General features: G+C 44.6%; 3 protein-coding genes across 3 annotated transcripts; 2 read left to right on the top strand and 1 right to left on the bottom strand.

Moving 5' to 3' along the window:
- Window positions 1–21: 21 nt before the first annotated feature.
- On the top strand, window positions 22–557 carry LOC119648403 (CCAAT/enhancer-binding protein gamma). The gene is made up of 2 exons (XM_038050145.1): window positions 22–187; window positions 252–557. The coding sequence occupies exons 1-2, from the start codon at window positions 98–100 to the stop codon at window positions 465–467; spliced, it is 306 nt and encodes a 101-aa protein (XP_037906073.1). The 5' UTR covers window positions 22–97; the 3' UTR covers window positions 468–557.
- A 5,736-nt stretch (window positions 558–6,293) lies between these two features.
- On the bottom strand, window positions 6,294–7,836 carry LOC119648409 (ubiquitin-conjugating enzyme E2 C). Its single transcript, XM_038050159.1, has 2 exons — window positions 7,453–7,836; window positions 6,294–7,293 (listed from the first exon to the last, which is right to left on the bottom strand). Exons 1-2 carry the CDS (start codon window positions 7,551–7,553, stop codon window positions 6,864–6,866), a joined length of 531 nt encoding a protein of 176 aa, XP_037906087.1. The 5' UTR covers window positions 7,554–7,836; the 3' UTR covers window positions 6,294–6,863.
- A 170-nt stretch (window positions 7,837–8,006) lies between these two features.
- On the top strand, window positions 8,007–15,469 carry LOC119648408 (kxDL motif-containing protein CG10681). Its single transcript, XM_038050158.1, has 2 exons — window positions 8,007–8,383; window positions 14,781–15,469. The coding sequence occupies exons 1-2, from the start codon at window positions 8,199–8,201 to the stop codon at window positions 15,277–15,279; spliced, it is 684 nt and encodes a 227-aa protein (XP_037906086.1). The 5' UTR covers window positions 8,007–8,198; the 3' UTR covers window positions 15,280–15,469.
- Window positions 15,470–16,899: the final 1,430 nt, after the last annotated feature.

Genomic DNA, 16,899 nt, shown 5'->3' with positions numbered 1-16,899 from the left:
CCGAACGCATCCCTCAATATCTGTCAAACGCAATCACACACTTGACAACCTCAGGAATGTAGACAATCCCTAGCGCTTGTGAAATTGTTTATCAGAGATGCCTCCTAGAAGGAAAACAATCGGAAGTTCCGATGACCAGGACATGGACGACGATGATTATCGGAAAAAGCGTGAAAGGAATAACAGGGTAACGTAGCCTGGCGTACAATTTAGCTTAACATTTGTTTACCCAACGCATCGCATCATTTCAGGCAGTGAAACTTTGCCGTGAGAAATCCAGCAAAAAGGCCCAGGAAACTCGAGTGCGAGTGGATAAGCTAAAAGAGGAGAACATTCAACTCGAGGAGAAAATCAGGAATTTGAAAAAACACGTCGAGATGCTGAAGGGTCTGCTGTTGCAATCTGACGATTCCGAGGCTCGCAAAGAAGCAATAAGAAAAGTGATCGAAAGCACCGATGACGATTGATTTGGAGTAGATTAGGGGTCGTTGACACTAGTGAGTAAGCTTAGTTTAGGGAAATAATTGTAAATAAAACACCATTTTATTAAAACACTATGTGGCTCTGTTTGTTATGTGACGTTATGGTTGGTAAATTTAGGGTCTTTGATCGAGTTAATAATGAACCTATTGAGGACATAACGACATGGCGTAGTTTTGGAGCAATAAATATGGTTCGCGACTTATCTAAAATAAGGTATAAGTTATAATCGTGTTTTAGATACATGAACAAAAAATGTAGGGGTAGATCTAGACATCTAAAGACCGAAGAACTCGCAAGAGCCCTTCGAAAAAGGCGCATTGATATCTGATGGTTTGATAAAGCTCACCATTATATCAGCTGATCGCACTATTCACTTCTTCTTCTTCTGCATATGGACCACAGGCAGGTCAACCTGATACCGAGAAAAATGCCTTCTGGCGACTTCTCTCTGTAAAGACCTGTAACGTGCCTGGTGATGGCTATATCGTCATTGCGCGACCTTAATGGCGATCTAGGTGAAAAGGCAGACGGCAACAGGTGTCGTGGAAAAAGTAACGTGTAGTCGAGTTTACGGACCCTCACATGAATACTGGTTCATCAAACGATTGACTCATTTTCCTACATTTTATAGTGGCAATGGGGTCAAGCAGTGCCCTGCAGGATAGACTAACGCGAAATATAGCTTCCTGAGGCCAACCTATCTTTCTCTGAGGGTGAGCTGTCTCTCCTGTAGGGCGATGTGTTGCTTTTCAAGGGCCAAGCCTTTCGTCTACCAAGACCGTTATTGAGTGGTGACAGCCACACCCTGTACGAGGTGACCCTACTATTAACAAAACGCTACGGATCTAGGTTGGTGAGGCGAAAAACACCTCCTCCAATCCAGGGTGGCATGCGAACCGGACCCATTGGATAGTTTGCTATCGGGGATAACTGACTCTATTCGAACGGAACCTCACTGATACCTGGTCGCCTCAGTGAGTAAGTTAGACCTTACCGTGCTACGGGGGGCTATGACACGGCGGACCTCCTAACTCCCATACTCGTGGGAATCAAATAAGTACCAGCAATGAAAATAAAAAAACTAAAACCAATAAAGCGGGACCCCATACCCCACACAAACTGGTTAATCAAGCGCAGGCACATCTCCGAAATACTGAGAGCCAGGTGATTACACCCAAGAAGGAGAAGTTGGGTATATTGCGTGGACAACAACCAACAAACGTCACTGTTCAAAAAGCAGGGCCTAGCAAAAGCACGTCTGAGATAAATATATCAGACATTAGAAAGGAGACAGGTCTCAGTGACGCAGGTGCTAAATGGTATCAGCGCTACCTGAAGGAAGGCCTGAAACCAGAAGAGGCCCTAAAGAAGGATCAGGGTAGACCTAAGCCATCTTTACCGGAGCCGAGAAAGCAGGGAGCAGCAGAGGTTAGCCCGAACGAAGGGAATGTTCTCAAAAAATCCAAACCTGAACCCAAGGAGGGAGAAACTCTGGCAAGTTAGGGGTGAAGGCGGAGTGAGACGGAAGATCTCATGGGCCTCCTAATCGCTCAGAATGAGGATCTCCATACACAATTATGGAGAGTTTTCAGAAGCAAGGTGGAGGGAAAGGGTAAACTCCTCACGATCAGGGTAGATGACCGATCCCTGGAGGCAATCAAACGTCGGAGTTGCCATATCAACTATCGATTTGGCAACACAGCCGTGCATGTGCACAGGGAAAAACCGAGGAAAGACACCTCGGAGGAGAGGAGGTCCCCGAAGAAGTCTCGAAAGCCATAGAAGCGGAAAGGACTGGATCAACCAAAGAAGAGCAGAAGCTGGACGATCTAGACCTAGGGCTTCTAGGGCTCACGGTGGACAGCGCCGCCCAGAAAAGCGCCATGTCGGAGGAGGAGGGCGATACTCCAACAGTGGAGAAGAGCTCCAAACAATAACGAAACTTCCAAGGAGAACATTGGAACAGTGCTGGTTCAGGGGCCTTGGGTGTACCGTGGGCAGATTCGCGGGATACTTGCCAGGAGACAAAATCCGGGCTCCACCGGAACAAGCTGCTAAACTGGTGAAGTACTGTGAGAAGAGGGCGTTACCACTTCTCCTCGGCTGCGATGCCAACGCCCATCACGAAGTCTGGGGAAGCAGCGACACCAATCGAAGAGGTGAGTACCTTCTTGAATTTATTCTTAGCAATAAGTTTAATGACAAAAACGGTACTTTGCTTAGCCGTGTCGGATAGACGGCGAGAATATTTCGAACAGATTTAAACGGAAGAGTTTGTTCATTCTCCACTTCTACAAGCTTTTCCGACATTTGGAGTAGTTCAACCTGCCAGTGTTACTGAAGCCGAGGAAATAATAAAACCAATAAAATTGAGGAAAACAACAGGATCTGAGTGCATCGCATCTTAACTCTGGAAAGCGAAGAACTGGGACACAATACTGTGGCTTCAATCAGGTTATTGAGGGTAGTAGAACACTACCTGACTGGCAAGAAAATACTATAGCTCCAATATGGAAAAAGAAAGGTAGTCCAGCTGAATGATCAAATTACCGTCCGATCCGGTTACTATCCCATACCATCGAGATTTTTGAACGCATTCTTGACAACCATATTCGCGGCATCGTTGAATTAATCCAGCTTTGTCAAGAACTGTGGAACTACTGACGCAATGCAAACTGCGCGGTTACTCATGGAGAAATAGAATGAAAAGCACCGCCCACTTTACATTGTTTTTTTTTGGATATAGCGAAAGCGTTTGACCGTGTGCCACATGAACTCATCTGGTAATCTTTACGACAACACCGAGTACTAGAACAACTCGTGCGTTGGATTAAATTGCTCTACCTCGTTTCGAAAAGTAAAGTGCGAAGTGTATCGGCTATATATAAAAACCGCTTCGTGCCTCGGTCCGTGTTCATCGAGGAAGCGCACTCTCACCACTTCTCTTTGTTCTTGTTATTGGTACTGTCACACGGAACATCCAACATCCAGCGCCCTATACAGTGCTCTTTCCAGATGGAGTTTTCTTAGCGTAACAAAAATGGAGTGATCATGCAACCGGCTCTACGATTGAATCTGAATAGAACAACATTTCTGTCGACCAATCCTAAGAAAACAGGCACTACCATATCAGTGGCAATGATCTGCCTAGAACTGAGCGATTTAAATATCTCGTGTAAATGCTATCAGCTAATGGAGAACTATGTTATGAAATTGCTTTATGCATTAGCGCAACCTGGATGAAGTGGCGTACCACAACTGGTGTTCTTTGGGATCGACGTATCAATGAACGTCTCAAATCCAAAATTTTCCGCAGTATCGTTCGCCTTGTTGCCCTCTATATTTCTTAATGCTGATCAATTATAAACGACAATGAACGGTGTGTTGCGACGAAGATATTGCATTGGACCAGCGGCGTAACACGTCATGATCAAGAGATTAGATTTTCGTCTGCTACTTGTAGTCCAGTCTAAAATTAGGAGATGAAGAGTAGCTTTCTCCAAACTACAATTTTTTAATGTAAGAAAAAATGTAGTTTGAAGAAAGCTATTCCTTGTCTTTTAACTTTAGGCTGAACTACAAATAACAGACGAAAATCTAATCTCTTAGATATGGTACCAAAACACAAGTCTGAGTTCAATAAACGATTGAGGCTCAAGATAATAACTGCGAGGAACAATAAGAATATCCGCTTTTTGAAGAAATGCATTAAATTCCGCGTAATACGGAAGTCCCATCGCGTAAAGTTGAAATCGGGTCGCGTCAATAGCCAATTAGTTCTGAAGTTAGAGATGCAACATGTCACTGTGACTCTTAATTCTCTGTATGCTAAACGGAATAGTATCGCGTTACCGCCATACAACACTCACCTCAAGATGGCAAAAGAAGTCGCAGAATCGGGTCTGTCAGTCGAGTAACTAGCCGCGAAACTTTACCGGGCTTTTGAGTGTGAAATTATAAAGAAACGCCGTACGATAGCCTTGTGCTCAAACTACTCAGCTATCCGGACTCGGAATGGCTCAAAAGTTACCCTAAATTGTTGTTCTTGAGTAGGCCGAATTACGCCTGGATCGCCACGCCATGATTTCAAGAAATATATCCATCCCTAGCTTCTCCAAGTGATAATTTAGCCTGTAATGTCGAGCGCTTGGGTTCGTATCTCCCCAAGACGCTCTCAATCGTTTCTCTTTATATTTTAGCGTTGTAGCCATGTACGCCCTTCCGATTCCACAGAATGGTTCTGTTTGTATAGCGCCGTTCTTGCACCTTTCCTGGCCAGCTAATTCGCTCGCCAGGACCCGTCGAGTACGAGTCGAGAGTATTCAGTCTATTAAGGCATTCCCAGCCGGAATATACTAGTGTGCTGACCTATTGATTCAAAGTTCGTTTTTTAGAATGACCTCATTTCCTCTGTTCTGAGGAACCCGTCAGTGTACCAGGCAAACATTTGCTAGTTTAAGCCATACGGCACTGCCACGCTCTCCCAATTTGCCTGTTAATCCCATGTCTTTCAAATTTCTTGTCCATATAAAACTTCATTGCCATGTTATTGCTTGGTGTCTGTAGTCCGGTATGTCGCCTCGAAAGAATGTCAACTATCCTTTGATTCCGAAAGTTCTCAACCTGGCTGATGCCCCCAAACAGAATATTACTCTCCTTGCCTGCGGCAAAGCGGAGCAGGGCGGCTACATCGACAAATTTCCTTTCCGTGGCTGAAGTCTAAAGATCCAAATTTAAATTTCAAATTGCGATATTCAAACCTCAAAAGCGGCCAGGCAAATTATATCGACGTAACACCCTTTTAGTCGTCTTTTACGACAAGCAGGGAATACTTTGAGTGCATTCTTAAGCCCCAGCTCACAGGCCATATGACGGAAAAGTCTTCGATAATTTTCTGCTCTCCGCAAGTGAGCCTTTCTATCCGGAAATAATTTCAGCAGTATAGCCAGTCGAATGCCCTTCATCGTATCAGCATAGGTAACGGCGGGCCTCCTGCTCCCACGTTCATCCCCGATCTACCCGGATTTTCTCTCCTCTTGGGTTTCTTGGGAGCATCTCCCTCTGGTGGGTTGATTCCATTTCCCTTGCTTCCATCGTTATCCTTAGTCTCTCAAGACGTTTTTTGGTGCCAGGTTTTCCTTACAGATACCTCAGATACCATGTAGCACTTGCGTCCCTGGGGTATGTTATCCTCTTGACGTTTGATATAGTGATCCCAGTCGTGCGCCTGCTGGCTCCCGCCTTCTAATCAAGGACTTAAGATAGTTGCGGTCTTCACTGTACTTCTTGGGTGTAGCCACCTGGTTCACAGTGTCTCCATCTGATGCGGTGCGGTGTTCTATTTGTTGTTTGTCCTTATTTTTTGGTGTTTTACTCATTTGGTTTCCACTTAGGAGGTCCGTCGTGCCATAGTTCCCCCACAGCATGGTGAGGTTAAACTCTTCCACTGAGGTGGCCAGGTATCTGTAATTTTCGTTCAAATACAGTCAGTTATCCCTGAAACCGCTCAATGGGCACGGTTCTTATAACACCCTGCATTTGGGGAATCCGTCTAAATCCGTGGCGTTTTGCCAATAGCAGGGTCAACTCGTGACTAGTATCAATCACTAGCGGTCTTGGTAGATGAGAGACTTGGCCTGCGAAGAGCCACGTACCAACCCCAGAGAGAGATAGATTGGCTCCAAGAGGGGTTTGTTCCGTATTAGTTTGTCCTGCAGTTCATTGCTGGACTCGTCGGAGAGTGCTTAGAAATTGAAACACAAATTCTTTACTATTAAATTTATCATTATATTATCTCGAGAATTCTCATACATACATACACAATAATTTAATTCAAAATGGTGCGCTTAATCTCAAATCCATTAAAAAAAAGTCAAAGGCAAAGTCCATTCAAAGTGAAGATAGAGCAAGGAGTAAACTGAGACAATGTATATATTAACTATCGTAAAAATGAGGTTGTATAAACGAAAACGCCGAAAAGCTGGCCGACGTTCAGTGAAAATTTACATGCTAAGTTTGTATAGTTGCGTAGAAGGCTATTCGTGGACTTCCGTTGCAAACCTACTAAAAATCGATGCTAGCAGCAGACACAGGCTACCCAGCAAAAACTTAATAACATTCTATAAGAGCCGCGACTGGCAAAGTTCCCAGGCGACGGCTGTGGTCAATCAAACTCGCTATTTGCAGGCAAACTAAGAATTTTCGATGACTCAATACGAACGGCATCAACTAGCATGGCTCCCGCCAGAGCAGAGGAGCACACAAGCGCGAAAACGATTGACTACTTAACCAAAAGCTAAAAAAATGCCAAAAGACTACTTTTTCGAATTAGTGTTGATATCGTCGGTGGCATAGGTGATGTTGTTGCTGGTGGTGGCGTCTCAAATGTCCTTGTGCTTTTCGTAGAACGCGTCCAGGTACTTCTTGTAGGCCGCTTGGTTCGCCCACATCACAGACGCTTGGGCGTTGAGCGGGCTTTCGTTGTTCGGTTCCGCGAGCAGCGACTGAATTGACAATAGGATGGTCCGCACGTCGTACAGTGCCGACCATTTATCTTTGAGGATATCCAAACAAATCGACCCGTTCAGGTCGACGTTGGGGTGGAAGCAAGGCGTCAAGAACTTAACTATGGGCGCCGAGTATGGATACGAATTGGGAAATTCTAACTGCAGACGATACGTGTGGCCGGTGTAGACTGTGCTCGCAGGTCCACTTATCGTCCCGATCCATTTGAAGATATTCTCGCCATCTGGGAAGGCTGAGATGCCCTTCTCCGACGACATCATCAGCACCATCAGCTCTTTTTGCAACCTGCAATGAAAAATGTCAATAAATCAATAGAACGAGTCCCGTTAGGCGCCCCACAACAGTTGCGAGGCTCAGCGTGGGAACAGTTAGCGGCGCCGCCAGGCCAATTACGCCAAACAAGCGCAGCTCAATCATTTCCCACCGAAATGAACGCGTACACACCTTTTGCTCACTGCATGATTGTCTTTAATCGTGACAGTCTCCTCGCTCTGTTTTGTCAGATTCGATGATTGTGGATGTTCCGGGTTAATATTTTGGGCCATTTAAAATCTCAAAATCGAACGTACAACTATATCACGTAGTGGACAATTTCAGTAAGGATACGATTAAGTTTTTACTTGGTATGATTGCGAAAAGCGAAATCTCGAGCGAACTTTCCCTCTACAAAATGCTTCGCTAGGCGTCTGACAGTTTCAGACGTTAAAATTTACAAATTACGCTTCCAGCGTGAAAAATATTTCTGGAAATTTGGTGATGCCAGATGTTTGAATAATAATTTTGGGTTTTTGCAATTTTATTGGGTGGTTCGATTATTGGTTGATTTTAATTAATTTATTCTGGGTTCCGTTTTCTATTTCATCTAAATAGGATATTTTTTGGATACAAAATTAACGAAATTTATTAGAGAATTGAAGGAAACGAATACCCGAAAATTTTGAATAGCGCGAAAAAGTCTCCACACGGTAATTAGGCAATGCTTTGTGATGTCACCCTTCGATTAAATTGACATTTTACGGTCGATCGAATAAAGTGTCATAAATCGTAAACAAAGTTCTGATATCTCATCCTTTTGTTTTTATGGTAAATGGTCTGTAAGGTGAAAATCCGTGAAGTAGGACTAGGTCCGTCTTAGCGAGGAAGAAGCTGGTGATTATTCGACACAGTTGTACATTTGGCAGGCCGTTAATATGGCTTCTGAAATGAGTAGTTCGATGCATTCCCGTCGAATTGGGGTTTTGCATGGAACGCCTGAAAGTGATTTCAGTATCGAATGCTTTCAGAATTATACGGCGGCAGAAGTGTTTGTTCAAGGACTCGCGGGTGTTGTGAATCAAGGAGATATTGAGATCATGATTCGGGCTCAAAAGCAAATGTAAGTTTTAGTATTTCCTCCATTTCAGTTGATCCAATATGGAAACAATTGTACAATTTTCGGTTTCATCTATTCAATAGTTCAATATAAAACCCCTCCTCCTTATTTGCAAAAAACTCAGACAGCCAATTTTCGTAAGCCTTTTTTGAGGCCAACTTAGTAGCGCCAAGAGCATTTCGCGTGGACCGGAAGTGATGGTAATCACTTGGTGCCAGGTCCGGACTATACGGTTGATGCGATAGGACATCGCATCCGAGCTCCCGCAGCTTCTGAGGGGCCATCAAAGATGTGTGTGGCCGAGCGTTGTCCTGGTGAAATACAACACCATTTCTATTGACCAATTCTGGCCGCTTCTGGTTAATCGCCTGCTTGAAACGGTCGAGTTGCTCACAGTACAGGCCGGAATTGAGGGTCTGGCCATAGTTGAGCAGCGCATAGTGGATAATTTGCTTCCAATCCCACCAAACACAGCAAAACCTTCCTGGCCGTCAATCCTGGCTTGGCGATGGTTTGGGCCGGCCGGCGCGCTTTGACCACGATCTTTTTCCCTGGAGGTTGACGTGCGTGATCCATTTTTCATCACCAGTCACCATCCGCTACAGAAATAGGTTGACTTCCAAGAGTCCAAGAAAGTTTTTTGCGTCAACTCGTGTGACACCCAAACATCCAGCTTTTTTTGGAATCCAATCTTCTGCAAATGGTTCCAAACGGTTTTATGGTCTATACCCAGTTCCTGGCCAATCCAGCGAATGCTCACATGCCGGTCTACTTGAATGATTTCGACGATTTTATCGGTTTCTACGACGATTGGCCTACCAGTACGGGGTGTATCTTCGACATCCACTACACCAGAACGAAATCGATCGAACCAACGCTGTCCTATGCAAATCGTTACAGTATCGGGTCCATAAACTTCACAAATTTTGTTCGGCCGCCTTCGTTGCATTTTTACCTCTCAGGTAGTAAAAACGTGAAATATGACGAATTTCTTACTTGCTGGATTCCATCTTTGACGCGCTATAACTTGAGACTGAAACATACGATCACAACACTGTCAAAGAGAGACTTGTAGCACAGATTGTCGTCTTCAAATTGCTTACACGAGGGACGCTAAACCGCAGCGTGTAAAGGACACGGAATCAGCAAACACCATCGCCGCCCATGGACAGGGCACTTCTAACATCACCGCCCAACTCCTTCATCCGGCCACCAAGACCGACGAACAGAACTTCCCTTCTGGGGACCAGCTGGACGCTCGGAACGGTTAAGTAAATTCCTCAATCAGATATGTCAAGTGCGCGGATCCACATGACTCTAGGGACTGCCCTTGTTCGACAGTCCAAAACAACGTCAATAGGAGTCGGCAGCGCCTCTCAAAAGCGCAAAATGTAGCCAACTGGATCACTCAGCCAAATTCATCAAATGGAATCGATCCAACGTAAAGATAAAGCAAAAGTTGTACTGCATTCCCGCCCTGCTTCGTTCTTATCCCTCCCCAGACAGATTCTCTGGTATTCGTGGCTCTCAGCCTGGCTTTCTGTCTCATTCCAGCTGTACCACTCCGCTCTCACTGACCCCTTCTTTCGCCGCAGTGGCCAGGGGTCAAGTGAGACACGAAACGCTCAGCTCTTCATCGGTCCCTACTTTCTTCCGTTCCCAGGAGCTTCTTCATGGAAGGCAGGTCCCTTTTCAACATGTCATTCTCCTCTTTCTGGAGCACAATCTTCGATTTCTATCGCAACTACCTCCGAAGAAGAAGAAAGGCCCACTTAAAAGATCGGTTTTCGATCTTCGTTTCGAAAGAAAAGGCTTGGTTCTTTCTCAAGTACAATTTTACACCAAGTGGTTCATCAACTTGTGCTCAAGGTATGGGACAGCGAATCAATGCCTGACGATTGGCAATGAGGCATTATCTGTCTCATACATAAAAAGGGAGATATCACACAGTGCAGCAATTATAGAGGTATCACGTTGCTGAGTACCATCTATAAGATATTCTCCACTATCTTGTTAGGCCGGATAGCCCCATACGCTCAGAACATCATTGGCCCATACCAAAGAGGCTTCACTCCAGGCAAATCAGCGACAGATCAGATTTTCTCTCTGCGGCAGGCAATGGAAAAACTGTTGGAATATGGACAACAGTTGCACCACCTGTTCATCGACTTTAAAGCCGCCTATGATAGTATAGCCAGGGTAAAACTGTACACGGCCATGGGAGAATTCGGTATCCCGACGAAATTAATAAGACTGACTAGGCTGACCCTGACCAATGTGCGAGGCCAGATAAAAGCAGCAGGATCACTCTCAAGACCATTCGACATCAACAACGGTCTACGACAAGGGGATGCGCTATCATGCGTCCTCTTTAACCTGGCCCTCGAGAAAGTGATCCGCGATGCTGAGGTGAATGCAAGAGGTACGATCCTCTTCAAGTCCACCCAACTACTGGCCTATGCTGACGATATCGACATCATGGGAAGAACCACCCGAGACGTACAAACTGCCTTCATCCAGATCGAGCAGGCGGACGTTGGCGCGAGATCTTGGGATGCACATCAATGAAGGCAAGACAAAATATATGGTGGCAACGTCAGCACCGAAGACGAATCAACCAACAACATCAAACCGCACTGGTCAAACACGAAGAAGAATAAGGATAGGAGAATACAACTTTGAGACCGTTGACAATTTCTCCTATCTAGGGTCGAAAGTCACAACCGATAACAACTACGATGATGAAATCCGCGCACGGTTGTTGTCAGCCAACAGAGCCTATTTCAGCTTACAAAGACTGTTCCGCTCGAAACGTCTCACCATAGGGTCAAAGCTCTTACTGTACAAGACTATGATCTTGCCAGTCCTCATGTATTCCTCAGAAACTTGGGTTCTTAGCAAGAAAAATTGCGAACTCTTGGTCGCGTTCGAGAGAAGAATCCTCCGAAGAATTTTTGGCCCCCTACATTAGGATGGACGATTCCGTAGCCTACACAATGACGAAATCTATGAGCGATACTATGACCGTCCGGTTGTGGATAAAATCCGGCTCAATAGGTTACGGTGGGCGGGTCACTTAATCCGTATGGATGAGGATGATCCCACCCGGAAAGTCTATAAGGGCAATATCTATGGTAGGAAAAGAAGACGAAGCAGACCCTGCCTAAGATGGAGCGATGGCGTGGGTCAGGACGCCAGACAGTTTTTAGGGATATCGAATTGGTGGACCTCGGCGCAAAACCGGGATGTCTGGAGTTCCTTATTAAGGCAGGTCTAGACCGGATACCGGTTGTTGCGCCGTTGATAAATTTTAATACTATATAAGATACAAATTTCTTCTTAGGTTTACATTTACGTTTCTAATACACATTTTTATTTTTTGTGGGATTTTCCACATCCTATCGTTATCTTTACCCTAATTACCTATGGATTTCGCATGTCTTAATGACCGTCTTGTATTTTCCCGACAAAGACACTAATTATATTTTACATCCCATTTGCTATGTATTTGATGACGCATCATGATATTGTGGTGCGTCATCGAGTTGTATTGATGACGTAACTGCCCGAAGTGTGCTTACAATTCCTCCACAAATTGTTAAACAATCAAGATGAAGGTGCTCACATTCAAAACTAACTCGCTCATTTCAAACGACAAACGTTTTGGTTTTCAAAAGTTCCTCGAGGAAACTGACCCTAGCCTCGATTCTATAAACGAAATCAAGCTTGGCGAATCCCCCAACGGTAAACTGCATGTTGCCGGTTACATCACTTCCTCCAATAACAGCCATCCTAGACTAAAAACAAATATCATCCTATCGGATGCACCTGCATCAAACTGCCTGTTCGCAGTGGTCAGACTATCTGCCAGAGGCGGCGATGTCCTCTGAGTCCTAATCGGCTCTCTCTATCTCTCGGGCGATACTGGTCGTCACCTCACTCCATTCTGTTCGAACTTTGTGTTTCAACGCTTTTCTCCTTGACAGTAACCTCAACGCCAGACATGCAACTTGGGGAGAGTCAGTTAATAACGAAAACGGCAAAGTGGCTTCCAATTCGATTCCTTGACTCGGATATCATTAACGCGGGAGTATCAACCTTTCCACGAGGGTCCTCCTACCTATACGGCTTAAAAATCACGCCCAATCTCTCATGTGTCACTAGCTGCTCCTCACTGGCAGCTCATTTCGAGCACCATGCCCTCGGTTTCTCAATGCACTTATAGCAAATTCTCACCTCCCTTCCCCGTTTGCGAAAAAGCAGATCCTTCAATCTGACAAACTGGGACGATTTTCAACGCGGCTTATCCAGTGTGATGGGTACTCCTTTGGATAACTCGCGCATTATTAAAAACCTGCCCAGCAAAATTAATGGAGCTTTTAGATCCGAATTGAATGCATCCTACAAAAAACTTCTGAAATCGCACAGATTTGGCCCCCAAGTTTTTTCAATAATTAATCGACTGGCTGAAAGGAAAGAATCTTCTCTCAACGTCAACTATTCCCGGATAAAAATAGGAAACCTCCAGTTCCACTTCCCCGGGGAGAAAATATTTGCCAGCGTAGATTACTTCAGCCACTTATTCAGAATCAAATCGACCCTAGGCTCCATCTGGAACTCGCCCCTTTTCCCTCAGCCAGCCCCCCTAAAATTTTTCCACTACCCCAACAGCAGCCCAGGCCAAATAGAGAAGGCAGAATCTAAAATTCCGCAAAAATCCTCTCCTGTACGCCCTTTCTGGGGTCCGCGCCATAATTTCGCATATGATCAAACTGTTACTGAAGAAGTGGCTGTCCCACGCTAATCCACTAATAAAAAAAGTTGCTACGCGCAACGCCTCGTTGGACGAACGGAGGTGCCATGTGTCAGGGCTGGCCCTCCTCTTGCACAGTGAGTCCTTGAGGGTTTTACGTGGGTACCTGTCGGGGAGACTTAATCGCACGGTCTTCTTAAGACACGGATTGATTTTGTGACCATAATCGGAGCCCCGCTGTGACAAGCAACAACGGTACCAGTCTATACCAAGTGCATGGCTTAGCATTTATATTGGTAGATGCAAGACCTACCTAAATCTCTACCGAACTAAGGAATACGGCACCTGTGTTGAAACGCAACACCACGCCGAGGCCCGAAGGTCTCTTCTTGCTTGAGCATAACCAACAACTCCCATTAAGCTCCCACTAGGAAGCCAATCGCAAACAACCGAGCTGTACTCACATACAATGGGAGTTCACCCGAAGTATGAGAGTCCAGGGGCTATCCCGGTTCCCATGGTGCCAGTATACCACTGGTGAGGTTTCGTGACCAAATTGCCACTTCAGATGAGTCCTCGTGCAGACTCGGGTCTAATCGCTCTGATTGAAAGGGTTGTGCATTAATAAATTGTGTTGCTAATTGATTCGTTGTTTTGATTTTTTTTTTATTTCCAATAAATGAAATTTTTGTAAATATGTAGTGCCACCTACGGTGATTCCATTTTCGCTCCAAAAGCAAAGACTCAAACCGAGGTGCTGCCGTCGACAGCGTCTCCAATGCGTTTTGGGCAGGAGTAAAGTAAAACACCTTAACTACACCGACTCTTTGCGGGGATTATGCACAAAGAGGGTCTACGACATCGATGGTTTTCCAAGGCCAGAGGCAGATACCGATCTTTCGAGGGCTGCTGGCATATTAGCTGCACTGAACGAATTTCTCAATCACGTAACCACGGTTTTCCTGTGGTTGACGGGTGATGGCGGCTTCAGCTTTGGCATTGTGTTCTTGAGCAGACGCAACAGGCCGATAAAGTTGAGTCTCGACCTGATATCCTGAACAGGGTCGCTGGGGAGTATCAGATTCTCTCGTATACCAGCTCCGCGGGACTTACGGCAAACCTATCGATCTCGCAGTATATACTGGATTTTGAGTTGAAGATAGCAAACTCCTTAAATGTGTATTTGGAGTTGGTCTTCAAGCTTTGAAGAACTGTGTCGTCCTTCTGCGCCTCCGCGATTGCCGGAAGATCGACAGTGACGGGGATCTTGACCTCTGCAATATGTGACAAAGCGTCAGACACGTATTGAATGTCGGAAGTGAACTGACTGATAATGCTCAAGCGCCGAAGCTGGCAAGCGGCCTCTTTATCGTTTCAAAGCAAAAGTAAATGGCTTATGGTCCGTGAAGAATTTGAACGGCCTGTCTTCAAGGAAATACCGGAAGCATATTGGGTTTTGAAGTATTCCTTGTAACGGGTTATAGAGAGCTATTTGGTGCTGCAATTTGTTATTCGGTCTAAAAATTACTTATTCACTATCTGAAGCTGGTATTTTGAATAAGAAACGTGTCTGAAATTTAATTTAAAAAAAACTATCTTTTTTATATAAGAAGTTGGATATGTGTTAATTTTGTTTTTTCCTCCTAGGCTTCAACGTTTCGAAAAGACCAACGAAATGCTAGTCAATTGTAACGCTCTCAGTGCAAGCCGTCTCAAAACGGCTGGCGAAGATTTCAAAAAGCATATCAAACTTCTTAATGAAATGAAAAAGGACCTAGATTATATCTTCCGGAAAATTCGTAATATAAAAACAAAGATCAGTCAGCAGTATCCGAGTGCATATGCAGAGGCTTTACCACAAAGAAACAGCTTTGCCGAGGAGGCAGAGGATGATGATGCAGACAGTGTTGTGGAAAATCCTGCTGCTGTGAAATCTCATCGCGATGGTGCGAGTACTAGTCATGAGAAGAAATCAAAAGAATCCAAAGAAGTAGATGATGGAACTACAGTGGAGTATGTTCAAATGGAGGAGAGTACGGATAATGGGAAACCAATCGAGAATGAGTTGATCAAGAGAATTTGTTCCATTGAAAATGCGACTAATGCCAATGATTCGTCTGATTGCACCTCGGAGGATACTGGATAAAGCTGTTCATGTTGAAAGTTGGGTTTTTAGGATACGTTACATGCCCTTCTATTCAAGCTTATTCCAAAACTATTTGTAAATTTTTGTTATTTCGTTAAGATATTTGTTTTGTTTCTTTTTCAAGCAATTTGTATAAAGTTCGGTTTTCTTGTGACCTCGGAAAATATAAAAACAAAGTACAATATCTATTCACGAGTCGTTTGATTTTGAATCTTTTTTAATTAAGCCAAGATAATGAACCATCATATTTTCCATCAAGGGAGAGACCTGCTGTGAGATTTATTAGCTCGTATTAAAAAAAGAAGCTGGGAGAGTTTTATCTCTAAATTATTTTCAAAAGAAGTGAAATGATCATAGCCGCCTCATAACGTACTTGCTGGGTACACCTACCTATCGGACTGATATATATGACGAAATGTTGCTATTCCAGCGTTTTTACGGTAAAACAGTTGAGTTTTCCGAACAAAACCAGTTGTTTTCGCTATTTTCATCCGTAGTAGTAATAAGAGCGAATTGAAATAAAAAGAGTCGTAAGGTTTGTTGAACGTGTCACCAAAATGTAAATGTTTCTTCAGTATATTCTTACAAAATTGAATTTATTTTTATTCAGAATATTTCATACGTAAATATACGCCACACATAGGTATGCCCGCTATAACCTCCAACCACCAGACTACAGAGGGCCGAACATTGTGATCCCAGTCAGACGGCTATCAATGGACCCAAATCCTACCAGGTAAGTTATAGACTGGTAGAGAGGTCCCTTGATGAATTAAAGCTATTTGACTCATACAATCAGGTCTTGATAGTCTCGGTTGCATATTGAGTTAGAACATAATAAGCAACAGTTGTGGAATCGGGAAGGGGTTTATAGCCAGCACAATCGGAGAAAAAAGATGAACGGTTGAGGGAACTGTACTGGAACATTTCAGGGTGTTTATGGGGAAACCGCTCTCAGTATTGTTTGAACCCCACTAAGAAGAGTCTTACGCAGTCGTATGGTGAGAAAACTCACAGGTCACTACCGGCTAAATCATTACAGGGAGAAGCTGGGAACAAGAATTTATTATAAATATGTTGCGTAAACCAAAATCAACTCAAGTGGCCTGCCTGTCGCTCTTAGGAATGAAAAAAAAAATCCAATATTAGGGAAATAATAAAAACATTCAAAGCCACAATCTGTGGCGACCACTTCAGTAGGTTCGCGTAGGCAACGGATGAAGTAGACTGAGGAAATGAACCTCTTCATCATCCGCTCCTACTATGAAATAACGGCGGGGACGGGTACAACATCTTACCGCCCCTTGTTGCATCAGAGATTCACCGAGCATTTCCCGCAATTTGCGCACGTGACTGCAGCGAGTCGCAGACCAGTACCGCTTTATAACTCGCATCGACACAACCCCGGCCACCATCAGGGAACGTGTTCGACTTGGGGTCATCGCAGAAACTGGTGACCGAGAGTCGATGGGAGTAGGACGGGCGCCGTCAACAACACAACGCCGAACTACAGGCATTAGTGTCATTCCTCGGCGAAGCACTTTTCTCCATCGTCCAGCTGAGGTCTCCGTTGCGGTTCGGGACGAATTCCAAAAAGCGTATACAGAATTCTTGGAAATG

The sequence above is a fragment of the Hermetia illucens genome, chromosome 2, assembly GCF_905115235.1.
Source record: "Hermetia illucens chromosome 2, iHerIll2.2.curated.20191125, whole genome shotgun sequence".
In the NCBI taxonomy this organism is placed as follows: domain Eukaryota; kingdom Metazoa; phylum Arthropoda; class Insecta; order Diptera; family Stratiomyidae; genus Hermetia; species Hermetia illucens.
This window is presented reverse-complemented; position numbering and strand designations above follow the sequence as displayed.